The following is a 23,923-nucleotide window of genomic DNA, read 5'->3' as shown; positions in this document are numbered from 1 at the left end:
AATAGACATGCAGACAAATTAATTGATTCAGGGAGGGGAATAATAACCTACTAGGCCTACTCTGGGACCATAAAAACAATTAAATAAATTGATGTTATTTGCCGGGCCACGGTTCGGCTCTCTGAACGAGTGGATTGGGTTGCGGATATAAATCTGTCCTGATGTCGGTATTGGGTGGGGCTCGGAATTGATGACACCGGCATGGGGAGGGTGAGGCTCCAAAAACCCATTGCAAAATGTAGATTTTTGTGGTCAATTAACCATTTCTTTGTGGATTGTGATGTGTACTTGCGGTTATTGTCCTGCTGGAATATCCACTTGCAGTCAAGTTTCAGCTTCCTGGCATGGGCAACCAGGTTTTTGGCTGAAATGTCCTGGCACTGGCCGTTGACCTTAACAAAGAACAGTTGGGGCGGCAGGTAGCCTAGTGGTTAGAGCGGTGGGCCAGTAACCGAAAGGTTGTTGGGTCAAATCTTTGAGCTGACAAGGTAAAAATCTATCGTTCTGCCCCTGAGCAAGGCAGTTCCCACTGTTCCCTGGGTGCCAAAGACGTGGATGTCGATTTAAGGCAGCCCCCTGCACCTCTCTGACTCAGAGGGGTTGGGTTAAATGCGGAAGACACATTTCAGTTGTACAACTGACTAGGTATCCCCCTTTCCCTTAAACAGTGGAAGCAAAATAGCCCCTTAACATCAAAGATCCACCACCACAGTAGGTCTGTTTTTTTCTCTCTCACAATACGCATATTTCTTTCAAGCGAAAACCCACCACTGGTGTGCATAGTCAAAGAGCTCTATTTTCACAGATAAATCAGGGGGTTGTAACTAGATAGTTTGTCTGTAGTCCTCTCCTGTCATAGCCCAGTGTCACGACAGAGCCACCAGTAGTATTCTAAACACTGATTTACTGTTCCTACAACTGTTCCTACAACTGTTCCTACAACTGTTCCTCGCTGGCTTTAGCATGCACCCTCAATTGGTTTTACAGACTGTGTGTGTGTGTATTAGTGATTAATACTTCAGACACTGCACTGTATTTCTCAAATTTCTCATCAAATCTGTCTGAGCCTCCAAATCCCTGCACGCTGTGTGTGTGTGTGTGTGTGTGCGCGTGCGTGTGTATTTGTTCAGGGGCCTGAAACTGCTGCCTGGCAACCTTGACCTCAGCAGAACTTGAGTCCCTACTCTGCAGTTATGACACACACACACACACACACACACACACACACACACACACACACACACACACACACACACACACACACACACACACACACACACACACACACACACACACACACACACACACACACACACACTCGCTCTCTCTCTCTCTCTCTCTCTCTCTAGTCTCCAAATAAAAGGTAGGGACTGGTCCATTTCCTCAGAGGTAATCCTGTGATTTGGACTAATACCACAGCCTCTCATTATCCCAGTGCTGAAAGACACACACACCCACACCCTGCTGCCAAGAGGATTGCTGGCTGCCGCAACACACAGAGGAACTTCCGACAAGGTCACTAGAACTTCCTACAACAGTCTCCTTCACAAAGTCTTTGAGTCACAGGGGTAGCAAAACCTCTCCTAGTTAGTTCGGGTGTGGAGGCTTTTGTTCTACCCCTGATCTGTACTAAATCAGAGATTACTACACTGTAAATATTTATCCCTTTGACATTAGACCAGTGGTGGGAAAAGTACCCAAATAAAAGTAAAGATACCTTAAAAAGAAAATGACTCAAGTAATAGTGAAAGTTTTTTGTTTTAAATATACTTAAGTATCAAAAGTAAAAGTATAAATCATTTCAGATTCCTTATATTAAGCAACCCAGACGGCACGATTTTCTTGTTTTTTTTCCATTTACGGATAGCCAGGGGCCCACTTCAACAGTCAGACATAATTTACAAACGAAGCATTTGTGTTTAGTGAGTCTGCCAGATCAGAGGCAGTAGGGATGACCGGGGATGTTCTCTTGATAAGTGCATGAATTAGACAATTGTCCTATCCTGCTAAGCATTCAAAACATAACGAGTAATTTTGGGTGTCAGGGAAAATGTAAGGAGTAAAAATTACATTATTTTCTTTAAGAATGTAGTGGAGTAAAAGTAAAAGTTGTCAAAAATATAAATAGTAAAGTACAGATACCCCAAAACATTACTTAAGTAGTACTTTAAAGTATTTTTACTTAAGTACTTTACACCACTGCATTAGACAAAGGACAATGTGATTTTATTGTAGGTGTGGATAGCTCCTTTCATTTCCTGTGTCTTTGTTTTAAATACAGTGTATGATATCATCTGTGTAAGCAGGGATAGGGCTGTGGCAGTCATGACATTTTGCCAGCCGGCGGTTGTCAAGAAAATAACTGCCGGTCTCACAGTAATTGACCGTTAATTAACATAAACACATTTAGCATCTCCTGGCTTCCAGGAGATCTGAGGCTTCCACTGATGCAGACCTTTGGAACATCTACATTTTAAAAAGCATAATAAATCCATGTAATGCAGTGCATTCGGAAAGTATTTAGACCCCTTGACTTTTTTTCACATTTTGTCAAGGGGTCTGAATACATTAGACAAAGGACAACGTGATAGTTTTATTGTAGGTGTGGATGGCTCCTTTCATTTCCTGTGTCTTTGTTTTAAATACAGTGTATGACATCTTCTGTGTAAGCAGGCATAGGGCTGTGGCAGTCATGACATTTTGTCAGCCGGTGATAGTCAAGCAAATAACTAATTGACCGTTAATTAACATAAACACAACATAAACACAAAATATACCATAACATTTTGTTACGTTACAGCCTTATTCTAAAATGGATTATATTGTGTTTTTTCCTCATCAATCTATACACAATACCACATAATCACAAAGCAAAAACAGGTGTTTAGAAATGTTTGCAAATGTATTAAAAATAAATACAGAAATATCACATTTCCATAAGTAGTCAGACTCTTTACTCAGTACCTTGTTGAAGCACCTTTGGCAGCGATTACAGCCTCAAATCTTCTTGGGCATGACGCTACAAGCTTGGCACACCTTTATTTGGGGAGTTTATCCCATTCTTCTCTGCAGATCTTCTCCAGCTCTGTCAGGTTGGATGGGGAACGTCGCTGCACAGCTATTTTTGGTCCCACCAGAAATGTTCGATCAGGTTCAAGTCCGGGCTTTGGCTTGGCCACTCAAGGACATTCAGAGACTTGTCCTGAAGCCAGCGTTGTCTTGGCTCTGTGTTTAGGGTCGTTGTCCTGTTGGAAGGTGAACCTTGGCCCCAGTCTGAGGTCCTGAGCACTCTGGAGCAGTTTTTCATCAAGGATCTCTCTGTACTTTGCTCCGTTCATCTTTCCCTCGATCCTGACTAGCCTCCCAGTCCCTGCCACTGAAAACCATCCCCACAGCATGATGCTGCCACTACCATGATTCACCGTAGGGGTGGTGCAAGGTTTCCTCCAGACTTGACGCTTGGCATTCAGGCCAAAGAGTTCAATCTTGGTTTCATCAGATCAGATAATCTTGTTTCTCATGGTCTGAGAGTCCTTTTAGATGTCTTTTGGCAAACTCCAAGCGGGCTGTCATTTTCCTTTTACTGAGGAGTGGCTTCTGTCCGGCCACTCTACCATAAAGGCCTTTCTCCCATCTTCAAAGAGGAACTCTGGAGCTCTGTCAGAGTGACCATCGGGTTCTTGGTCACCTCCCTGACCAAGGCCCTTCTCCCCCGATTTCTCAGTTTGGCAGGGTGGACAGCTCTAGGAAGAGTCTTGGTGGTTCCAAACTTCTTCAATTTAATAATGATGGAGGCCACTGTGTTCTTGGGGACCTTCAATGCTGCAGACATTTTTTGGTGTCTTTTCCCAGATCTGTGCCTCGACACAAGCCTGTCTCGGAGCTCTACGGACAATTTCTTCGACCTCATGACTTAGGTTTTGCTCTGACATGCACTTTCAACAGTGGGACCTTATATAGACAGGTGTGTGCCTTTCCAAATCATGTCCAATCAATTTAATTTACCACAGGTGGACTCCAATCAAGTTGTAGAAACATCTCAAGGATGATCAATGGAAACAGGATGAGCTCAATTTCGAGTCCGAATACTTATGCAAATTAGGTATTTCTGTTTTTACTTTGTAATTATGGGGTATTGGGGTACACTTTTTTGCTTACTACATGATTCCATATGTGTTATTTCATAGTTTTGATGTGTTCGCTATTATTCTACAATGTAGAAAATAGTAAAAATAAAGAAAAACCTTGGAATTAGTAGGTGTGTCCAAACTTTTGACTGGAACTGTAAGTGTGACATTTGTTTTAATTCAGAATGGACCATTATCATGCACCTGTATCGAAACGGGCAGCCGGAAAAATACATGTAATTTGTTGACACCACACTCCAAAAAGCAAGTTCTGCCGGCTCTAGTTTTGCCTAATCTTGATTAGTGTCCAGTCGTGTGGTCCAGTGCTGCAAGGAAAGACCTAGTTAAGCTGCATCTAGCCCAGAACAAAGCGGCATGTTTTGCTCTTAATTGTAATCAGAGGGCTGGTATAAATACTATGCATGCCAGTCTCTCTTGGCTAAGAGTTGAGGAGAGACTGACTGCATCACTTCTTATTTTAATAAGAAACATTCATGTGTTGAAAATCCCAAATTGTTTGCATAGTCAACTTACACACAGCTCTTGCACACTTATCCCACCAGACATGCCACAAGGGGTCTTTTCATAGTCCCCAAATCCAGAACATATTCAAGAAAGCGTACAGTATTATATATAGCCCTAATTGCATGGAACTTCCTTCCATCTCATATTGCTGAAATAAACAGCAAACCTGGTTTCAAAAAACAGATAAAGCATCACCTCGCGGCACAACGCCTCTCCCCTATTTGACCAAGATAGTTTGTGTTTATGCATTGATATGAAGGCTACGTGTGCCTTTTATTTATTTTTATGTAGTTCTGTCTTTGTGCTGTTCTTGTCTATTGATGTTCTGTATTATGTAATTCTGTATTATGTTTCATGTTTTCTGTGGACCCCAGGAAGAGTAGCTGCTGCTTTTGCAACAGCTAATGGGGATCCTAATAAAATACCAAATACCAAATCTATGCACTTAAATAGAGAATGGAGGACGCTTTTCCCCGTGGTTTATTTCATGCCAGCCAGGTAGGCTATACTCCTGTTGTAAAGTGGAGCAATGTGATTAATATTAGGAAAGTTGAGAAATAAATATTGTAGGCCTAGCCTATAGAAAGCTGATGGGATCATCATATTTTTATTAGTGGCCTTAACTCTGTTTTCTCCCACAATTACATAGCCTGTAGAAATGTTGCTCAACATGAGCTCATTGGCTCTCATGAAGTGTTTGATTCGATTTTCAAAAATATTTGCATTGATGTCAGAGTGATTAGAGGGACAATAGAGTGCTGAGTACCAGGCAGTTATCAAGTTTGGTAGCATGCTAATGACCAGCAGCAGCATCAGAGCTTGGAGAAGTCCAATTACCGTGACTAAAGGTCATGTGGAATTTGACTGCATTCATGACTCGTGACCGCCGGTGTGGTGGTAATACGGTCACCACAACAGCCCTAGTTACGACACTAGCTGTCAGCATAGCAATCACCTAGGCCCCACCTTGACCTGGCAAGCCCTCTGTTGGGACAAACGTACTGCTGTAAGATGGTGTTGAAGAGTGAAGTCTTACCTGTAAATGGGATCCTGCATTACCATCATCTTACTCTCATCCCACGTCCACTCCTTCTTCTGTGGAAAGACAGAATAACACTGGTTTAGTGAGGAGTGTGTGGAAGAGAGTCAGCCAAGGGTTTGTGTGTGTTAGGGAAGTGTGTGAGAGAGGCTAAGGCGGAGTGAGAGGAGGTCAGGTCCTCTGTGAGGTACCTTTACGCCTAGATCAGACACTTTAAAATGAGGCTGTCGCCACTAACTACCACTACTGTAATTTAACATGGTGTCTCGGATTGCCATGGTAATTAACTTTGACCTTGCTGGGCTGGATGTTGGGCTCAAGGACTGGAGATATTGATTATACTGAGCCAATCGATCCACAATCCACAAGGTGAATACAGCAGTTATCTAGCTGTGATGTTCCATTTAGATATTCTGCTCTCTCTGTCTCTTTCGGTCTCTCTCATCTTCTTCGCTCCCTCTCTTCCTATCTTTCTTACTCACCAGTTGTTCTCTTTGGCCGCTTCTTTTTCGTTTGCTCTCTCAAGCTCTTTCTCTCATTCTTTCAGTCTCTCTCTTCCTCTCACTTGCACTCTTTCTCTCACTTTCCCTAGCTTTCTCTCGCTCTCGTTCTCTCTCATTATCTCTCTCTGTCTTTCTGTCATTCTAGCTCTCTCTTTCTCATTCTCTTTATTTCTCTCTATACTGGGCTTCATCCCAGTTTACTGAGATAATATACATGTCAAAAGGAGAGCGATTGGAATTATTTCTCCATTTGATTTTAATTTCACCATCAACACACTATTTCCACTCAAACATTTCTATTTTCATCCCTCCATTCTGTGAGAATTAAATGAGGCAGTGTCTGGACGAGTTGACATTTCATCCCTGGCCAGAGAGCAGGCTGAGAGACAAAGCAGACACAACCCATTGGAGCCCCATTCAAACCACAATACCTTTCATTCACTGTACAGCTCATAATAACAATACAAACACCAGTTGACTCCAGCTGTTTAGAATAATACAACCAGAGCTTCTGGGTCTGGCAGAGGCACTTACTGTCTGCTTAGAGGGTCTCACCAGAGTGTGAGGCGCTTCTCTCTCTTTTTTCCACAGGGGTTATCGAGGGCAATTATCCTTCACGGTCTAGTGGTCACTTCCTCTACTCCGCCCTTCCTCCTCTCTCTATTCCCTTTCTCTTCCTTCTATATTCTTTCCTCCTTTCTTTTTCCCTCCTTCCTCCTCTCTCTGTTCTCATTTTCCTCCATAAGATGGGTCCCATATAAAGGTAAGGGCCTTGGTCTGTGTGGACTCTAAAGGGTAATCCATTCTGCTGTCACGTCCTGACCAGTATAAGGGGTTATTTGTTATTGTAGTTTGGTCAGGACGTGGCAGGGGGTGTTTGTTTAGAGTGTTTCGGGGTTTGTTGGGCTATGTTCATTTTTAAGAGGGGTGTTTCTTTAGAGTGGTTCGGGGTTTGTTGGGTTATGTTCTTGTTAGTCTATTTCTATGTTAGTTCTAGTATGTCTATTTCTATGTGGTGTTTGTTGGGTTGACCTTCAATTGGAAGCAGCTGCTCCTAGTTGCTTCTAATTGAAGGTCCTATTTAAGAGGGGTGTTTTTTCTATGGGATTTGTGGGTAGTTGTTTTTTTGTTTAGCTGTGTGCATGACAAGACTGTTATCGTCGTTATTTTTGTATACTTTTGTTTTGGTTTTCCTTCTTTCTGCCGAATAAAAGAAGATGAGTATACACATTCCCGCTGCATTTTGGTCTAATCCCTACGACACCTGTGACATCTGCACTGGAATGACTCTGATATAGAAGACTTGCTGGCAGTTTGTGTTCAAGTATTGGGTCTCATTCTCCCACTCCACTGACTGCATAATTAAAGCCACATCCACAGACTTTTTTTTGGCTGGGATGTGTAGGGAGGTGAGATATAGGCCATTGGACCCCCGAGGATCATATAGACCGGCGCACATGGAAGCATCCATTGGCATTTAGAGTGGGATGGAGTGGAGAAATGCACAGCACACACCACACGCATGACTTGTCCTTTTGTGTGGTCTAACTTAGAGATGTGCCCTGGAGGACCACTAAGAACAATGAAGGCCTGCCTGTAACCAGTGTGAGGGAGGGAGGGGGAAGCTAATGTAGCTAGGAGATATTTATATCCAGGCCACATACCTCCTCTTCGTAGCCACCCTCCACCTTCCACACACCCTCTGCTCCTCACCATTGTTAAAGGTTGTTAAGGCTTGTTAAAATGTTCTACAGAAGCTAAATGCATTACAGGTTTCTATAGAGGTAAGTGGGCTTGGCAACTAAAACCCTCACAAACTTTTACAGATGCACAATTGAGAGCATCCTGTCGGGCTATATCACCGCTTGGTACGGCAACTGCATCGCCCGCAACCGCAAGGCTCTCCAGAGGGTGGGGCGGTCTGCCCAACGCATTACCGCGGGCAAACTACCCGCCCTCCAGAACACCTACAGCACCCGATGTCACAGGAAGGCCAAAAAGATCATCAAGGACATCAACCACCCGAGCCACTGTCTGTTCACCCTGCTATCATCCAGAAGGCGAGGCCAGTACAGGTGCATCAAAGCTGAGACCGAGAGACTGAAAAACAGCTTCTATCTCAAGGCCATCAGACTGTTAAACAGCCACCACTAGCATATTAGAGGCTGCTGCCTATAGACATAGACTAGAAATCACTGGCCACTTTAAGAAATGGAACACTAGTCACTTTGATAATGTTTACATATCTTGCATTACTCATCTCATATGCATATACTGCATTCTATACTATTCTACTATATCTTAGTGCATGCCGCTCTGACATCGCTCGTCCATATATGTATTCTTAATTCTATTCCTTACTTAGATTTCTGTGTATTGGGTATATGTTGTGAAATTGTTAGATATTACTTGTTAGATATTACTGCACTGTTGGAGCTAGAAGCACACGCATTTCGCTACACCCACAATAACATCTGCTAAACATGGGTATGTGACCTATACAATTGGATTTAATTTATAGCCTTCAGTCGCTGCCTTGAGCCGTATCTAACGGATTTGTACAGTCCTCTCTTTAGAAAACACTGGAGAGAGGAAAGAAAGGAGAGAGAGGAGAGAGAGAAAAAGATGGGAGAGGAAAGAAAGGAACATCTCCATACAGGACTCCAAACAATGGACGGTCGAGGACGTTAAGAGAGTAGGAGACATCTGCTGAATACCAGTGGCTTCTTTATGCTTGTTTGCATCCCAGGGATTATGACTGTACTTCTAGCTTGGCTTTAATAGTGAACTGTAGTAAAACTGAGAGACAGGAGAGAGGTCACCCAAGGTAATCCCAGTCTAACTACTGGCAAGATTTATAGTAAACCTAGCTCAGTGTAGAACTGAAAAGTAGACCTAGAGAGAAAGACGGGGTGAGTGGAATAGGGGGCATTTTTAGCAAAGGACGGATTTGCTCCTCTCCTGCACTCTACCTTGTCTCATGCATTGTTTATCAGGGCACGGATTCACTCCTCTCTTCCATTCTATCCTATCTGGAGCGTTATTTAGCAGGGCACAGATTTGCTACTCTGCCACTCTACCCTGTCGGAAACATTAGTTTAGCCAGGCACATATTCACTCCTTTCCTTCACTCTATCATGTCTGAAGCTTTATTTAGCAGGGCACAGATTCGCTAATCATTCCCTCTCACTGCTGGTGACAGGATTTGAATTCCACTCACTCCTTAACAGAATCCCAGGATATGACACAACTCAGTAATGGCTGAGTGGGCACAGTTTGACAGGGGAGGTTAGAAACAACAACACCCATCCACTCTACTCCCTGCCCCTAAGCTCCAGACAGTCACAAATGTAAAGATATTAACAGGTTGCACATTTTTTTTATAAAAGACTCACTATAAACAGACTCACTTTTTTCTTTTTTCTTAGTGCCACCTTCACTCCATCCACTGAGACTATGATGTTGACCTTCTTCTTCTTTATGTTTTTCACTTTGAATTCATACTGTGGAAAGAAAGATTGATTAACATTCGTAACAATATAACAATTCGAGATAAATGGATTAACTTTTAATTAGAGAAGAATGGATTAACTTTTCAATGCTAGTTAGGGATACTATAGCGAACACATTTCATGTTGGATTTCTTAACCTGTTAGGGCTAGGGGGCAGTATTGACACGGCCGGATAAAAAAACATACCCGATTTAATCTGGTTACTACTCCTGCCCAGTAACTAGAATATGCATATAATTATTGGCTTTGGATAGAAAACACCCTAAAGTTTCTAAAACTGTTTGAATGGTGTCTGTGAGTATAACAGAACTCATATGGCAGGCCAAAACCTGAGAAGATTCCATGCAGGAAGTGGCCTGTCTGACAAGTTGTTGTTCATCTTGGCTCTTTTTATTGAAGACTGAGGATCTTTGCTATAACGTGACACTTCCTACGGCTCCCATAGGCTCTCAGAGCCCGGGAAAAAGCTGAATGATATCGAGGCAGCCTCTGGCTGAAACACATTATCGCGTTTGGCAAGTGGCCGATCAGAGTACTATGGGCTTAGGCGCGTGCCCGAGTCGACCCCATGCTTTATTTTCTTTTGTCTGTTTACCTAAACGCAGATTCCCGGTCGGAATATTATCGCTTTTTTACAAGAAAAATGGCATAAAAATTGATTTTAAACATCGGTTGACATGCTTCGAAGTACGGTAATGGAATATTTCGAATTTTTTGTCACGAAATGCGCCATGCTCGTCACCCTTATTTACCCTTTCGGATAGTGTCTTGAACGCACGAACAAAACGCCGCTATTTGGATATAACAATGGATTATTTGGGACCAAACCAACATTTGTTATTGAAGTAGAAGTCCTGGGAGTGCATTCTGACGAAGAACAGCAAAGGTAATAACATTTTTCTTATAGTAAATCTGACTTTGGTGAGTGCTAAACTTGCTGGGTGTCTAAATAGCTAGCCCTGTGATGCCGGGCTATCTACTGAGAATATTGCAAAATGTGCTTTCACCGAAAAGATATTTTAAAATCGGACATAGAGGAGTTCTGTATCTATAATACTTAAAATAATTCTTATGTTTTTTGTGAACGTTTATCGTGAGTAATTTAGTAAATTCACCGGCAGTGTTCGGTGGGAATGCTAGTCACATGCTAGTCACATGCTAATGTAAAAAGCTGTTTTTTGATATAAATATTAACTTGATTGAACAAAACATGCATGTATTGTATAACACAATGTCCTAGGGTTGTCATCTGATGAAGATCATCAAAGGTTAGTGCTGCATTTAGCTGTGGTTTGGGTTTATGTGACATTATATGCTAGCTTGAAAAATGGGTGTCTGATTATTTCTGGCTGGGTACTCTGCTGACATAATCTAATGTTTTGCTTTCGTTGTAAAGCCTTTTTGAAATCGGACAGTGTGGTTAGATTAACGAGAGTCTTGTCTTTAAAATGGTGTAAAATAGTCATATGTTTGAAAAATTGAAGTTTTTGCATTTTTGAGGTATTTGAATATCGCGCCACGGGATTACACTGGCTGTTGAGTAGGTGGGACGCAAGCCAAGTTCAAAGACAGTTCAAAATAAATGGCAATAGTAACAAAGGTAAAACAAATGACAGTGCACATAGTTTGTTGTCATTTCAGCTGCTTGATGTGATTGTGTGTTAGCTTTAGTTGGCTAGTTAGGAGCGGGAAAGAAGTAGCTAGCCTGTATGGCAATGTTTTTTGCTTAGAACAGTAGTCACCAACCTTACTTGAGTCGAGATCACTTTCTGAGTCCAAATGCAAGCCGAGATATACTGTTCAGATGTTTTTTTACATTACTTAAAAAGCGTAAGCCTATGCAACATTAACCTATTAAAAACAGTACTGTAGTAATGAGGTTTATGCAGTAGGCTATAGGCCCAAAACAATATCACCACATTTTGGCCTTGCTTGAATTGCCCTGCTAATGCACTGTTGTTCTTCTCAAATCAAATCAAATTGTATTGGTCACATACACATGGTTAGCAGTGCAGCAATATCTAACAAGTAATATCTAACAATTCCACCTGGAGGCGGCCCGTCAGGAAGTCCAGGACCCAATTGCACAGGGTGGGGTTGAGATCCAGGGCCTCAAACTTAATGATGAGCTTTGAGGGTACTATGCTGTTGAATGCTGAGCTATAGTCAATGAACAGCATTCTTACATAGGTATTCCTCTTGTCAAGATGGGATAGGGCAGTGTGCAGTGTGATGGCGATAGCATTGTCTATGGACCGATTGGGGCGGTAAGCAAATTGAAGTGGGTCTAGGGTGACAGGTAAGGTAGAGGTGATATGAACATTGACTAGTCTCTCAAAGAAATTCTCAGATAATAAAAAAAGTATATTTCAACATTTGAGATAGGCTACATGATCACATCGGTAATCAGTGTTCCCTCTAAGCTGTGCATGCCCACGCTCCCCAGGACTGCCTTCTTCTGCGCAGAGAAGCACTAGATTGAACTTTCTAGAGTTTTCCCCGTAAGTTAACAATACCAATGTTTCCCTTTACTGTGGGAATTGTGATCAAATCAACGCGATATTAGCCACTTTCAATGCAACATACCGAAACAAAACGAACTATGCAAGACTCAGTATGCAAAACTATCTATGCAAGAAATGTTGTTGTAGGCAGAACGCATTGGAGTAGGATTCTATTGCATTGACAGGCATGACTACAGTTGAAGTCGGAAGTTTACATACACCTTAGCCAAATACATTTAAACTCAGTTTTTCACAATTCCTGACATTTAATCCTGGTGAAAATTCCCTGTTTTAGGTCAGCTAGGATCACCACTTTATTTTAAGAATGTGAAATGTTCTAATAATAGTAGAGGGAAAGATTTATTTCAGCACATTCTCAGTGGGTCAGAAGTTTACATACACTCAATTAGTATTTGGTAGCATTGCCTTTAAATTGTTTAACTTGGGTCAAACAATTTGTCTCGCCTTCCACAAGCTTCCCACAAAAAGCTGGGTGAATTTTGGCCCATTCCACCTGACAGAGCTGGTGTAACTGAGTCAGAGGCCTCCTTGCCCGCACACACTTTTTCAGTTCTGCCCAAAAATATTCTATGGGATTGAAGTCAGGGCTTTGTGATGGCCACTCCAATACCTTGACTTTGTTGTCCTTAAGCCATTTTGCCACAACTTTGGAAGTATGCTTGGGGTCATTGTCCATTTGGAAGACCCATTTGCGAGCAAGCTTTAACTTCCTGACTGATCTTGAGATGTTGCTTCAATATATCCACATCATTTTCCTGCCTCATGATGCCATCTATTTTGTGAAGTGCACCAGTCCCTCCTGCAGCAAAGCACCCCCACAATATGATGCTGCCACCCCTGTGCTTCATGGTTGGGATGGTGTTCTTTGGCTTGCAAGCCTCCCCCCTTTTCCTCCAAACATAACAATGGTCATTATGGCCAAACAGTTCTATTTTTGTTTCATCAGACCAGAGGACATTTCTCCAAAAAGTATGATCTTTGTCCCCATGTGCAGTTGCAAACCGTAGTCTGGCTTTTTCATGGCGGTTTTGGAGCAGTGGCTTCTTCCTTGCTGAGCGGCCTTTCAGGTTATGTTGATATAGGACTCATTTTACTGTGGATATTGATACTTTTGTAGCTGTTTTCTCCAGCATCTTCTCAAGGTCTTTTGCTGTTGTTCTGGGATTGATTTGCACTTTTCGCACCAAAGTACATTCATCTCTAGGAACGCGTCTCCTTCCTGAGCGGTATGACGGCTGTGGGGTCCCATGGTGTTTATACTTGCGTACTATTGTTTGTACAGATGAACGTGGTACCTTCAGGCATTTGGAAATTGCTCCCAATGATGAATTAGACTTGTGGAGGTCTACAATTTCTTCTGAGGTCTTGGCTGATTTCTTTTGATTTTCCCATGATGTCAAGCAAAGAGGCACTGAGTTTGAAGGTAGGCCTTGAAATATATCCACAGGTACACCTCCAAGTGACTCAAATTATGTGTAATTAGAAGCTTCTAAAGCCATGACATTATTTTCTGGAATTTTCCAAGCTGTTTAATGGCACAGTCAACTTAGTGTATGTACATTTTTGACCCACTGGAATTGTGATACAGTGAATTATAAGTGAAATAATCTGTCTGTAAACAATTGTTGGAAAAATGACTTGTGTCATGCACAAAGTAGATTTCCACCGACTTGCCAAAACTATAGTTTGTTAACAAAACATTTGTGGAGTGGTTGAAAAACGAGTTTTAATGACTCCAACCTAAGTGTATGTAACCATCCGACTTCAACTGTATATGCAAATAGACCTTTGCCATATATGGATCTGTGCCATTCACTTTGAACTGGACTGTTTTTATAGCATGAGCAGTTATGAGTAGATGTGCTTGTTTTGAGATCAAAGCGAGAGCTACATATAGCGATGTGCACATTTGTACATTTGCTCATATCCTTTTCTAGATAGTGAGTTATTAGCCCAGTTATAGATCATTTGTAGTCAGCAATGGGGGAGTGATTGCTTCCTACAAGACACCAAAATGGTGTGCATTTCTAAAAATCTTATATTTTTGTCTTAAATGAGAAGTGTTTTATTTTGAGACAGGCTTGAATAAAATGACCAAATTACCACAAATTACCAAAAGTATGTGGACGCCTGCTTGTCAAACATCTCATTCCAAAATCATGGGCATTAATGGGGATTTGGTCCCCCCTTTGCTGCTATAACAGCCTCCATTCTTCTGGGAAGGCTTTCTACTAGATGTTGGAACATTGCTGTGGGGACTTGTTTCCATTCAGCCACAAGAGCATTAGTGAAGTCGGGCACTGATTTTGGGCGATTAGGCCTGGCTAGCAGTTGGCGTTCCAATTCATCCCAAATGTGTTCGATGGGGTTGAGGTCAGGGCTCTTTGCAGGCCATCAAGTTTTTCCACACCAATCTCGACAAAACATTTCTGTATGGACCCCAAATTGTGCACGGGGGCATTGTCATGCTGTAACAGGAAAGGGCCTTCCCCAAAATGCTGCCACAATGTTAGCAGCACTGGAACTAAGGGGCCTAGCCTGAACCATGAAAAACAGCCCCAGACCATTATTCCTCCTCCATCAAACTTTACTCTATTGACACTATTCATTGAGGCCAGTAGCGTTCTCCTGGCATCCGCCAAACCCAGATTTGTCCGTCGTACTGCCAGATGGTGAAGCGTGATTCATCATTCCAAAGAACGCGTTTCCACAGCTCCAGAATCCAATATCGGCAAACTTTACACCACTCCAGCCGACGCTTGGCATTGCGCATGGTGATCTTAGGCTTGTCTGTGGCTGCTCGGCGATGGAAATCCATTTCATTAAGCTCCCGTCTAACAATTATTGTGGTGACATTGCTTCCAGAGGCAAATTTGAAACTCGGTAATGAGTGTTGCAACCGAAGACAGATGATTTTTACGCGCTACGTGCTTCAGCACTCGGCGGTCCCATTCTGTGATCTTGTGTGGCCTAACACTTTGCGGCTGAGCCATTGTTGCTCCTAGATGTTTCCACTTCACAACAACAGCACTTACAGTTGACTGGGGCATCTCTAGCAGGGCAGAAACTTGACTAACTAACTTGTTGGAAAGGTGGCATCCTATGACGGTGCAACGTTGAAAGTCACTTAGCTCTTCAGTAAGGCCATTCTACTGCCAATGTTTGTCTATGGAGATTGCATGACTGTGTGCTCAATCAACACTGGCTGCCTGCTCTGAGGCTGGGTCCTGCCAGGAAACTCATCTTCTGCGTAACCCTGAGGAAGAGGAATAATCTGCTGACCACTACCTTTTACCAGGCCAGCAGCTAACAGACAGCTGGGATTGATTGACAGGCAGACAGCCAGGAAGGCAGACAGACAGAGGGGTAGAGATAGACATACAGACAGTACATGTGTTTGAGCATGTGTGTGGGTACTGCATGTGCATATTTGTTTGGCTTGTGTGGGCATCTTGTGTGGGGCTGTCCCACTCCTTTTGTAATTTTATAGGTTTATTGAAGAGATAGTAAAGTGTTGGAATGACAGGAGTAGGATGAGCCAAAGGGCAGTGGGCCGGATTTGAACCCATGCCGACTCCAGCATACATGTGTGTTGTGGTCAGCGTCTTTAACTGCTGGACCACACAGGCCTCACGACTGTATCTATCTAATGGCTCTCACTGGGCAGCTGGCACATACAGTATATGCATCTATGCAGCGTAATCCGTCAATCATCAGTCAATCACATCAATTAGTCTGGTCTGGCAGGCTAGTAAAGAGGCGCCACAGCACATTAACTTTCAATTTCCAATCTATATTTACTACTGATGATGGGATGTTCAACAACACATGAAAGGACCAAATAAACTGACCTAATTATGACAGTTAACGCTGCAATGGCTCCCTGCAACAAAAAAAAGCCAGAGACCATACATTTTTGTGCTGCCATTTTAAAAATTAGATCTTGTGAAAAATAACAGGGCTTAGAAGACGAATCCTTCCCTTAGAAATACTTTTCATGTAAATACTATACGGTGTGTGTCTCAGAATTTGATTCATTTAACATTTAGCCTTCATATTGCCAGAAAAGCAGGTCATTATATCCTAAAGGTCGGCTCCAGACGTTTGCTCTGTAATCCATCAAAGCAATAACAACACTATCAGACAAATGTAATGCCATCTTCAGTATCAAATGCTATTTTCAGACACATACAAATACCATTCATATCATCCAACAATGACAGAGCCATTCATTAATGACCGCCATAATAATAAAAGATTTCACAGAGGTTGGATGCGATATTTTACCTGCATTTCGTCTCTCACACACACGTACAAACGTACACACGCACACACACACCCTCAGACAGTAAAACTCTGCAAAAGGTGTCTTTCAGAAGTCTGCCAGCTAGCTGACTAGTTCAGTGTGCCAGCATATGCATGGAAGGGTCCGGTCTTAAAGAAATAGTTGCCTTATGAAAGAGCATACGCTTTTGATCTTTAAAGGGGCAATCTGCACTTGAATTAATGACAAAGTGGTATCCCTGCCGCTGTTTTAGTAAAAAGCTGAGGGATCGGGCTGGAGAAATGTAACTACTCACAAATAGTTCATAGACAGAAATATGGTTCAAAGGAATGAGTATAGTTTTGACCATGTTTTGAAGCAATACAGTGTTTGTTTACATTTACATTATAAACATTGGATTAAAACAAGTTTATATCTTGGGTTCTGATGGGATACAACAGTTGAACTAAGCTCATGAGGCATTTATAAGTTACAGTATATTAATGGGTATACTGTATATCAGTAATTTATAAGTACAAATAAAATGCATGTACAGTAGTAACTGCGGATTGCCCATTTAAAGACTTTATGAAGTAGTCCTTGAGAGAAATTGTGGTGTGTGTGTGTGTGCATGCTTGTGTGTGTGTGTGTGATGCTGTCCAACTTTCCTTCCATCTGTTAGGGGGGAGAGCTAGAACAGACAGAGCCAGGCCAATACCGTTACCCACCTGCCTACACACACACACGCAAACGCACACGCACGGACACACACACGCAGTCCCTGAGCAGCAGTGTGTGTTACTACCCAGGGGCCAAAGTGATCCATGAGGGCTCTAATTCAATCCTAACAAGTAGCATTAGTTTGGATTATCGACCAGGAACCATCAGGTGGACCAATCAATCTCCCTGACACCTCTCCTCCTGAGAGAGAGTGGGAATACGGGAGAGAGGAAGAGGGGGAATAAGGGAGAGGGAGAGAGTTTGAGTGTGGGTCTGTGTGAAAGAATGAGGTCAATAAAGAAAGTGAAACTGGTAATGGTTTGAGGAATGTATAATTTGACTGAGTTGACTCTCTGGGAGAAAAGGTAAGAGTGAAATCTCCAATTTCCAATATCTAAAACCCTGATAATTTTACTGAGACAGAGTGAGGAGCCAGACGCCTTCCTTCTGCCATCTGCCCTTTTAAATAACAGATTGGCTGTTAAACACAACCTACTGCCCAAACTACACCAGGACGTTCTAGACCCTATGCACTAGTGGACATCTAAGAAGATTAGATAAGTAAAAAGTTACCCACTGGGCATGCACTGGTGGAATCAACGTTGTTTGCGCGTAATTTCAATGGAATTACGTTGAACCAACATGGTATTCAAAGCAAGACTGAAAACAGTCTGGACTACACTTCCCTCTCATTCTCCATGTCTCTCTCTCTCTCTCTCTCTCTGTCGCTCTCACACTCTCTCTTCTCTCTCTCTCTTTCCAGTTAATGCCACCTACCATGAGAACTACCACTCTTTCCATTTAGTGTGACAAGCATCCTCACCCAACCGACGCTGGACATCCATGGACTATGAAAAGTAGTTGAAATTTGGTCAGTCCGCCCTGGCCGGACCAAATCTGAAGCAATCCTAGACGTCTATATTTCACAAGTTTGGACAGCATAGTACAGTACAGCAGAGCACAGTAGAGAATGGTACAGTACAGTAAAATAAAGAAAAGTACAGTACCGTACAGTAGAGTTCAGTACAGTAGAGCACACTAGAGTAGAGTACAGTATAATGTACTATACTGTACTCTACTCTACTGCGCTTATACTGTGATGTCCAAACTTGTGAAACATAGACATCTATGATTGTTTCAGATTTGCTCTAGTCTGGACCAACCAAATGTGGTCTTGTTTGGGGGTAGAACTCATTACAATATAGCCAGTGTGTACAATAACACCCAAATATGCAAAATAAGGATATTTGTGTACCTATTCAGGATTCTTCACCATGATGATAATGATATTCAGACCATAATTATGCATTTTTGTATAGTACGGATTCATAATATAATTCCAATACCGTTATTCTGTTACATGTTGTAAATCCACTTCACCTACTGTAGTTCAATAATCAAAATATTTTTTGTTCTAACTCAAGGCGCCATGTCATAGCTGACACCCCATTCTTTCTGCAGACATCTTTAAAACTTAATTCGTAGCAGATATTTAACAGAGTTTTGGGAAAATGTGATCTGAGGGAGCTTTTACTGTAATTCTGTTACCAAACTTTTCATCTGCACAATTCTTCCAGTAAAAGTGTTCTAGTAAAAATGTGTGTCAATTGTTCAAAGTAGTCCTTGTGCATCGAGTTGTACAGTTTGTTAGACTTTGAAATGAATGATTTTTGTTTCGCATACATTTTAAAGTGAAAAATCTGAGTCAAAGCGTAATTCCGTTATCGTGCAATTGCCCTTTGTGTTATGTTGTTTGAAGAGAGAGGCCTTTGGCCTTCAATACCCACTCAGAGATGGTATGTGTCCATGGCTACCGGAGCTACAAGAGCGAAAGTGGTTTCCATAGCGAGTCGTTAGAATATCACAAAGTCCTCCAGAAGTATTCATCTAGAAAAATTAATTACCATGTCGTCATTATTTTCTCTCTTTCTGTTTTTCTCTAATTTTCTTAATCTCTTCCCTTTTGTCTCTCTCTCAATTTGTCTCTCTCTTCGTCTCTCATATCTCACTAAGGACATATGACATAGAGAAATAGAGGGAGAAAGAGAGCGATAGAGTCGTTCCATGTCATTTCAGTAAGCCATGACACCCACCATCTCAGATCATTCAGAAATTGTTTCTGTAGTTAAAAACAGAGAGCATTCCTACACCATTATTTTTGATGAATTTATATTTGATCTCTGTGAAATTAAGGTAATTAATTGACCCCAAATTGGCCCTTTTAATTTATAGGATGCACATAATATTCAATAAATATAGTACCCAACATCCAGTTTGGACCATAATTCTTCCCACCATTGAGTAAAACATGAGGAATAAAATTGTAAAAAGCCCCCCACGGATCCCCCACACCTCACACCAATCCCACCACAACAACCAGTATACAGTATCAGTTCTCTATGTCTGACAAGTAGTATGGAGCTGTGGCTTGGGATATTGCTTCTTCATTCTATGTAATGTATTCCCTGTGAATCTAGTGATCCATTTGTTGGTCTCGTGTTTATTAATTGTATTACAACATTTTCTTTGCAACTTGGGTTGAACACCAATAGCTTTTGCTCATGATGAAAGTAAATTGTCCAGCCAGTCCATGAAAGCAATTCCCTGTGTCCTTCTATTAGCAACCTAATGCCTCAACCAAACACTCTTTGAATTGTCCAACAAATGGCAGCTCTCTGAGGGTGCTATCCCTATAGGGCAATTCTAATACGAATACTTTTCTTACAAAAATGGGCTAGTGACTAAAATGTTGTGACAACTGTTAACAAAATAATACAATTAGAAAACATTGCATTGCAGTAGATTTTTTTAAAATACAAATATTAGAAAACACCTCTATATGTAGTGTGATTTGTGACATTTACCAGGGCAGCAACTACTCTTCCAGGGCAGCAACACATTAAGGCTCTTACATTACACATAAAACAAAAGATAAAACAGTACATCATATAACATTATTACACCACCACATTTCTACAATACAAAATGAATAATACCACCATACAATATTATTTCAATGTGCTTGTGTGTGGAGTGCTAGCGTTGTGTGTGTATGCGTGTGTCTGTACCTGTGTGTGTGTGTGTGTGTGTGTGTGTGTGTGTGTGTCTCTTCACTGTCCCTGCTGTTCCATGAGGTGTATTTTTATCTGTTTTTTAAATCTGATTCTACTGCTTGTATCAGTTACCTGATGTGGAATAGAGTTCCATGTAGTCATGGCTCTATGTAGTACTGTACGCCTCCCATAGTCTGTTCTGGACTTCTGAAGAGGCTTCTGGTGGCATGTCTTGTGGGGTATGCATGGGTGTCCAAGCTGTGTGCTAGTAGTTTAAACAGACAGCTCGCTGCATTCAGCTTGTCAACACACTTAAAAAAAAGTAGTGATGAAGTCAATCTCTCCTCCACTGAGCCATGAGACATGGATATCATAAATGTTAGATCCCTGTGTACATTTAAGGCCCAACCGTGCTGCCCTTTTTCTGAGCCAATTGTAATTGTCCCAAGTCCCTCTTTGTGGCACCTGACCACACGACAGAACAGTAGTCAAGGTGTGACAAAAATAGGGCCTGTAGGACCTGCCTTGATGACAGTGTTAAGAAGGCAGAGCAGTGCTTTATTATGGACAGACTTCTCCCCAACTTAGCTACTGTTGTATCAACATGTTTTGACCATAACAGTTTACAATCCAGGATTACGCCAAGTAGTTTAGTCACCTCAACTTGCTCAATTTCCACATTATTCATTACAAGATATAGTTGAGGTTTAGGGTTTAGTGAATAATTTGTCCCAAATACAGTACTTTAAGTATTTTTTAAATATATTTAGGACTAACTTATTCCTTGCCACCCGTTCTGAAACTAACTGCAGCAACAGTTAAGTGTTGAAGTAATTTCAGTCACTGTAGTCGCTGACATGTATAGTGTTGAGTCATCTGCATATATAGACACACTGGCTTTACTAAAAGCCAGTGGCATGTCGTTAGTAAAGAATGAAAAAAGTAAGGGGCCTAGACACCTGCCCTGGGGAATTCCTGATTCTACCTGGATTATGTTGGAGAGGCTTCCATTAAATAATACCCTCTGTGTTCTGTTATACAGGTAACTCTTTATCCACAATATAGCAGGGGGTGTAAAGCCATAACACAAGTTTTTCCATCAGCAGACTATGGTCGATAATGTCTAACAAAACAGCCCCCACAATCTTTTCACCATCAAGGGTTTGTAACAGGCTGATTGGTTGGCTATTTGAGCCAGTAAAGGGGGCTTTACTATTCTTAGGTAGCGGAATGACTTTTGCTTCCCTCCCGAGGGCGCACACTTTCTAGTAGGCTTAAATTGAAGATATGGCAAATATACAGTGTGTGTTAGGGATTTTTACCATTGAAGACCATTAGCGACCATAACATTGAAACCATCAGAACTGCTGTAGACTAATGGTTTGCTTGTTCACCAAGAATGGTCTAACTAATCCAGACCTATTTTGAAGGGAATAAATCCCCACACACAGGGGCCGTTTACTGGACACAGATTAAGCCTAAGAGAAGGACAAACTGAATTTCTTTCATGGAGGACTGGCTTGAATTATAAGGATGACCGCACAATTTATTTTCATCATGAGGAAAAGCTATTGGTTTTCTACCCAAAGTTGCAATGAACATGTTGTGATCCCGTGTGGCTCAGTTGGTAGAGCATGGTGCTTACAATGCCAAGGTTAATGGATCTGATTCCCATGGGAGACCAGTTGGAAAAAGTATGAAAATGCTAAATCTCTTTGGAAAAGAATGTCTGCTAAATGACTAAAATATTCACATGTAATCCATTTAATAAACACAAGAGATTAGAAAAATGGATAAAATGGTGTAGCAGTAGCAGGAAAAGCATCACCAGATTCACAGGGAATACATTACGTAGGCTGAAGAAGCAATACACCAAGCCACAGTTCTATACTACTTGTCAGACACAGAGAACTGATACTATATACTGGTTGTTGGGTGTGGGATTGAGAATGATCAGTGGGCAAGTGGCTCCTTATAAGGAAGCTGTGGGGCTCACTTCATTCAACACTTGACCTGTTTGTCTCCAACAGGTACTTTCGTAACCCCAAGTTTCATGTTTCATTCTGGGGAGTGGTTGCTATACTACAGCAGCAGCCAGTAGAAAGGAGCATTAGAGAGCTAGCCCATGCTATTAATCATACCAGAGATAGCTGTCTATCTTTTCCAGCACTTGTTGTGAGAATGAAGAAGAGTGAGAACACACTTCATCTCCACATTACAGGGACCAAAAGGAACACACTGATCAGTAGAGCTGAATAAACGCACTACGGGGAATACAGTGTACAGCTTTTTATTTATTTATCTCTCGCTCTCTTTCTTGAATTTCATATATTTTGTCAGACAGTATGAATAGATGAGAGCGATAGAGAGAATGTACAATGAAGAGAGAAAGGGAAATAGAGAGGGGGGTGTGTGAGGTGGTGTTAGCCTCCCTCTCTCCCTCTTTCCTTTTCTATTGACAATGGAAAGAATGTCATTGAATACGGTTACTGTATCTAGTCTGGTTGGAACAGAATAGGGTTCTGTGCTAGAACACAGGCAAACTCAATTTGGAAGACATTTTGCAATAGATTACTTCCAAGGCATTTTCATTTTCAAGGCCAATCTATGAGGAATACTGACAGTGGTTTGACCTCAGCTGAATGATGGCGTTCTGAAGTTTAGTTTAAAGACTCTCTCTCTCTCTCAATTCAATTCAAAGGGCTGTATTGGCATGGGAAACATGTTTACATCGCCAAAGCAAGTGAAATAGATAAACAAAAGTGAAATAAACTCTCTCTCCCACTAGGTCTCTCGCTATCAATTCAATTAAATTCAATTTGCTTTATTGGCATGATGCAACAATGTACATATTGCCAAAGCTTACTTTGGAGATTTACAATATTAACATAATTAATAATCAATATTCTATCTCTCGCTCTCTCTTACTTTCTCTCTCTGGCCCTGTCTCTCTCACTGGCCCTGTCTCTCTCTCTGGCCCTGTCTCTCTCTCTGGCCCTGTCTCTCTCTCTTTCCCTGTCTCTCTCTCTTGCCCTGTCTCTGTAAAAAAGGCTGTCCTGCTCCCCCGCTTTGTTCTAACTTCCCCTCACAGTCCCCTTTGTTTCCCTCAAGTCCCTTTAGTTTGGCTGCTCAGTCTAACTTAGTTGTCACTCACCCATCATAGCCCCGCCATTCACAGGTTTATGAGCAATTTTTATTATGGACATTAACACCAATACCTGAATGTTGTGTGTGCATTGAAATGTGAGTTTATTGCAGGTTAAATATTCGGGGGTTTTATGCTGTGTGGTAATGGGTAATTAGCAATAATCACTTAGTTCCTTAATAAGTTTGTAGCTATTTTCTACTGTACAGGTTTTGCTGTTCTGTAGCTAATGCTAGCGTGGCGATACTGCTTTGCAACTATTGCTTATTCGCCTAAGTGCCATTATTTCATTGGTTGCACAATTGCTTATGAAAAAGTTGTTATTTGCTTGTATTGGTAAACAGTTGGTTGTATACACACGCTACCACAGCACTTTTCATAGTGGCCTTTGCTAGTGTTTTGCACTGCCATGGGCAAGCTTCTAGAGTTATTGGAGCTTGTACATGCGCAGAGTAATTTATGACCCTTTGGTGCAGGGCAGATCAGATAATCTCTTCAGCCTGCAGATTC

The 23,923-nt window shown here is 41.7% G+C and overlaps 1 protein-coding gene across 2 annotated transcripts in view; it reads right to left on the bottom strand.

The window, feature by feature from the left end:
* Positions 1–23,923, bottom strand: part of LOC106584141 (carboxyl-terminal PDZ ligand of neuronal nitric oxide synthase protein) — a 241,671-nt gene that overhangs the window by 101,150 nt on the left and 116,598 nt on the right. For both annotated transcript variants that reach the window (XM_014169058.2, XM_014169057.2), the window contains exons 3-4: positions 9,605–9,697; positions 5,689–5,747 (exon numbers count right to left, since the gene is read on the bottom strand). In XM_014169058.2, the coding sequence (XP_014024533.1) occupies positions 5,689–5,747; positions 9,605–9,697 (152 nt within the window). The remainder of the gene's footprint in view (positions 1–5,688; positions 5,748–9,604; positions 9,698–23,923) is intronic.

The sequence above is a fragment of the Salmo salar genome, chromosome ssa23 (assembly GCF_905237065.1).
Source record: "Salmo salar chromosome ssa23, Ssal_v3.1, whole genome shotgun sequence".
NCBI lineage: Eukaryota > Metazoa > Chordata > Actinopteri > Salmoniformes > Salmonidae > Salmo > Salmo salar.
This window is presented reverse-complemented; position numbering and strand designations above follow the sequence as displayed.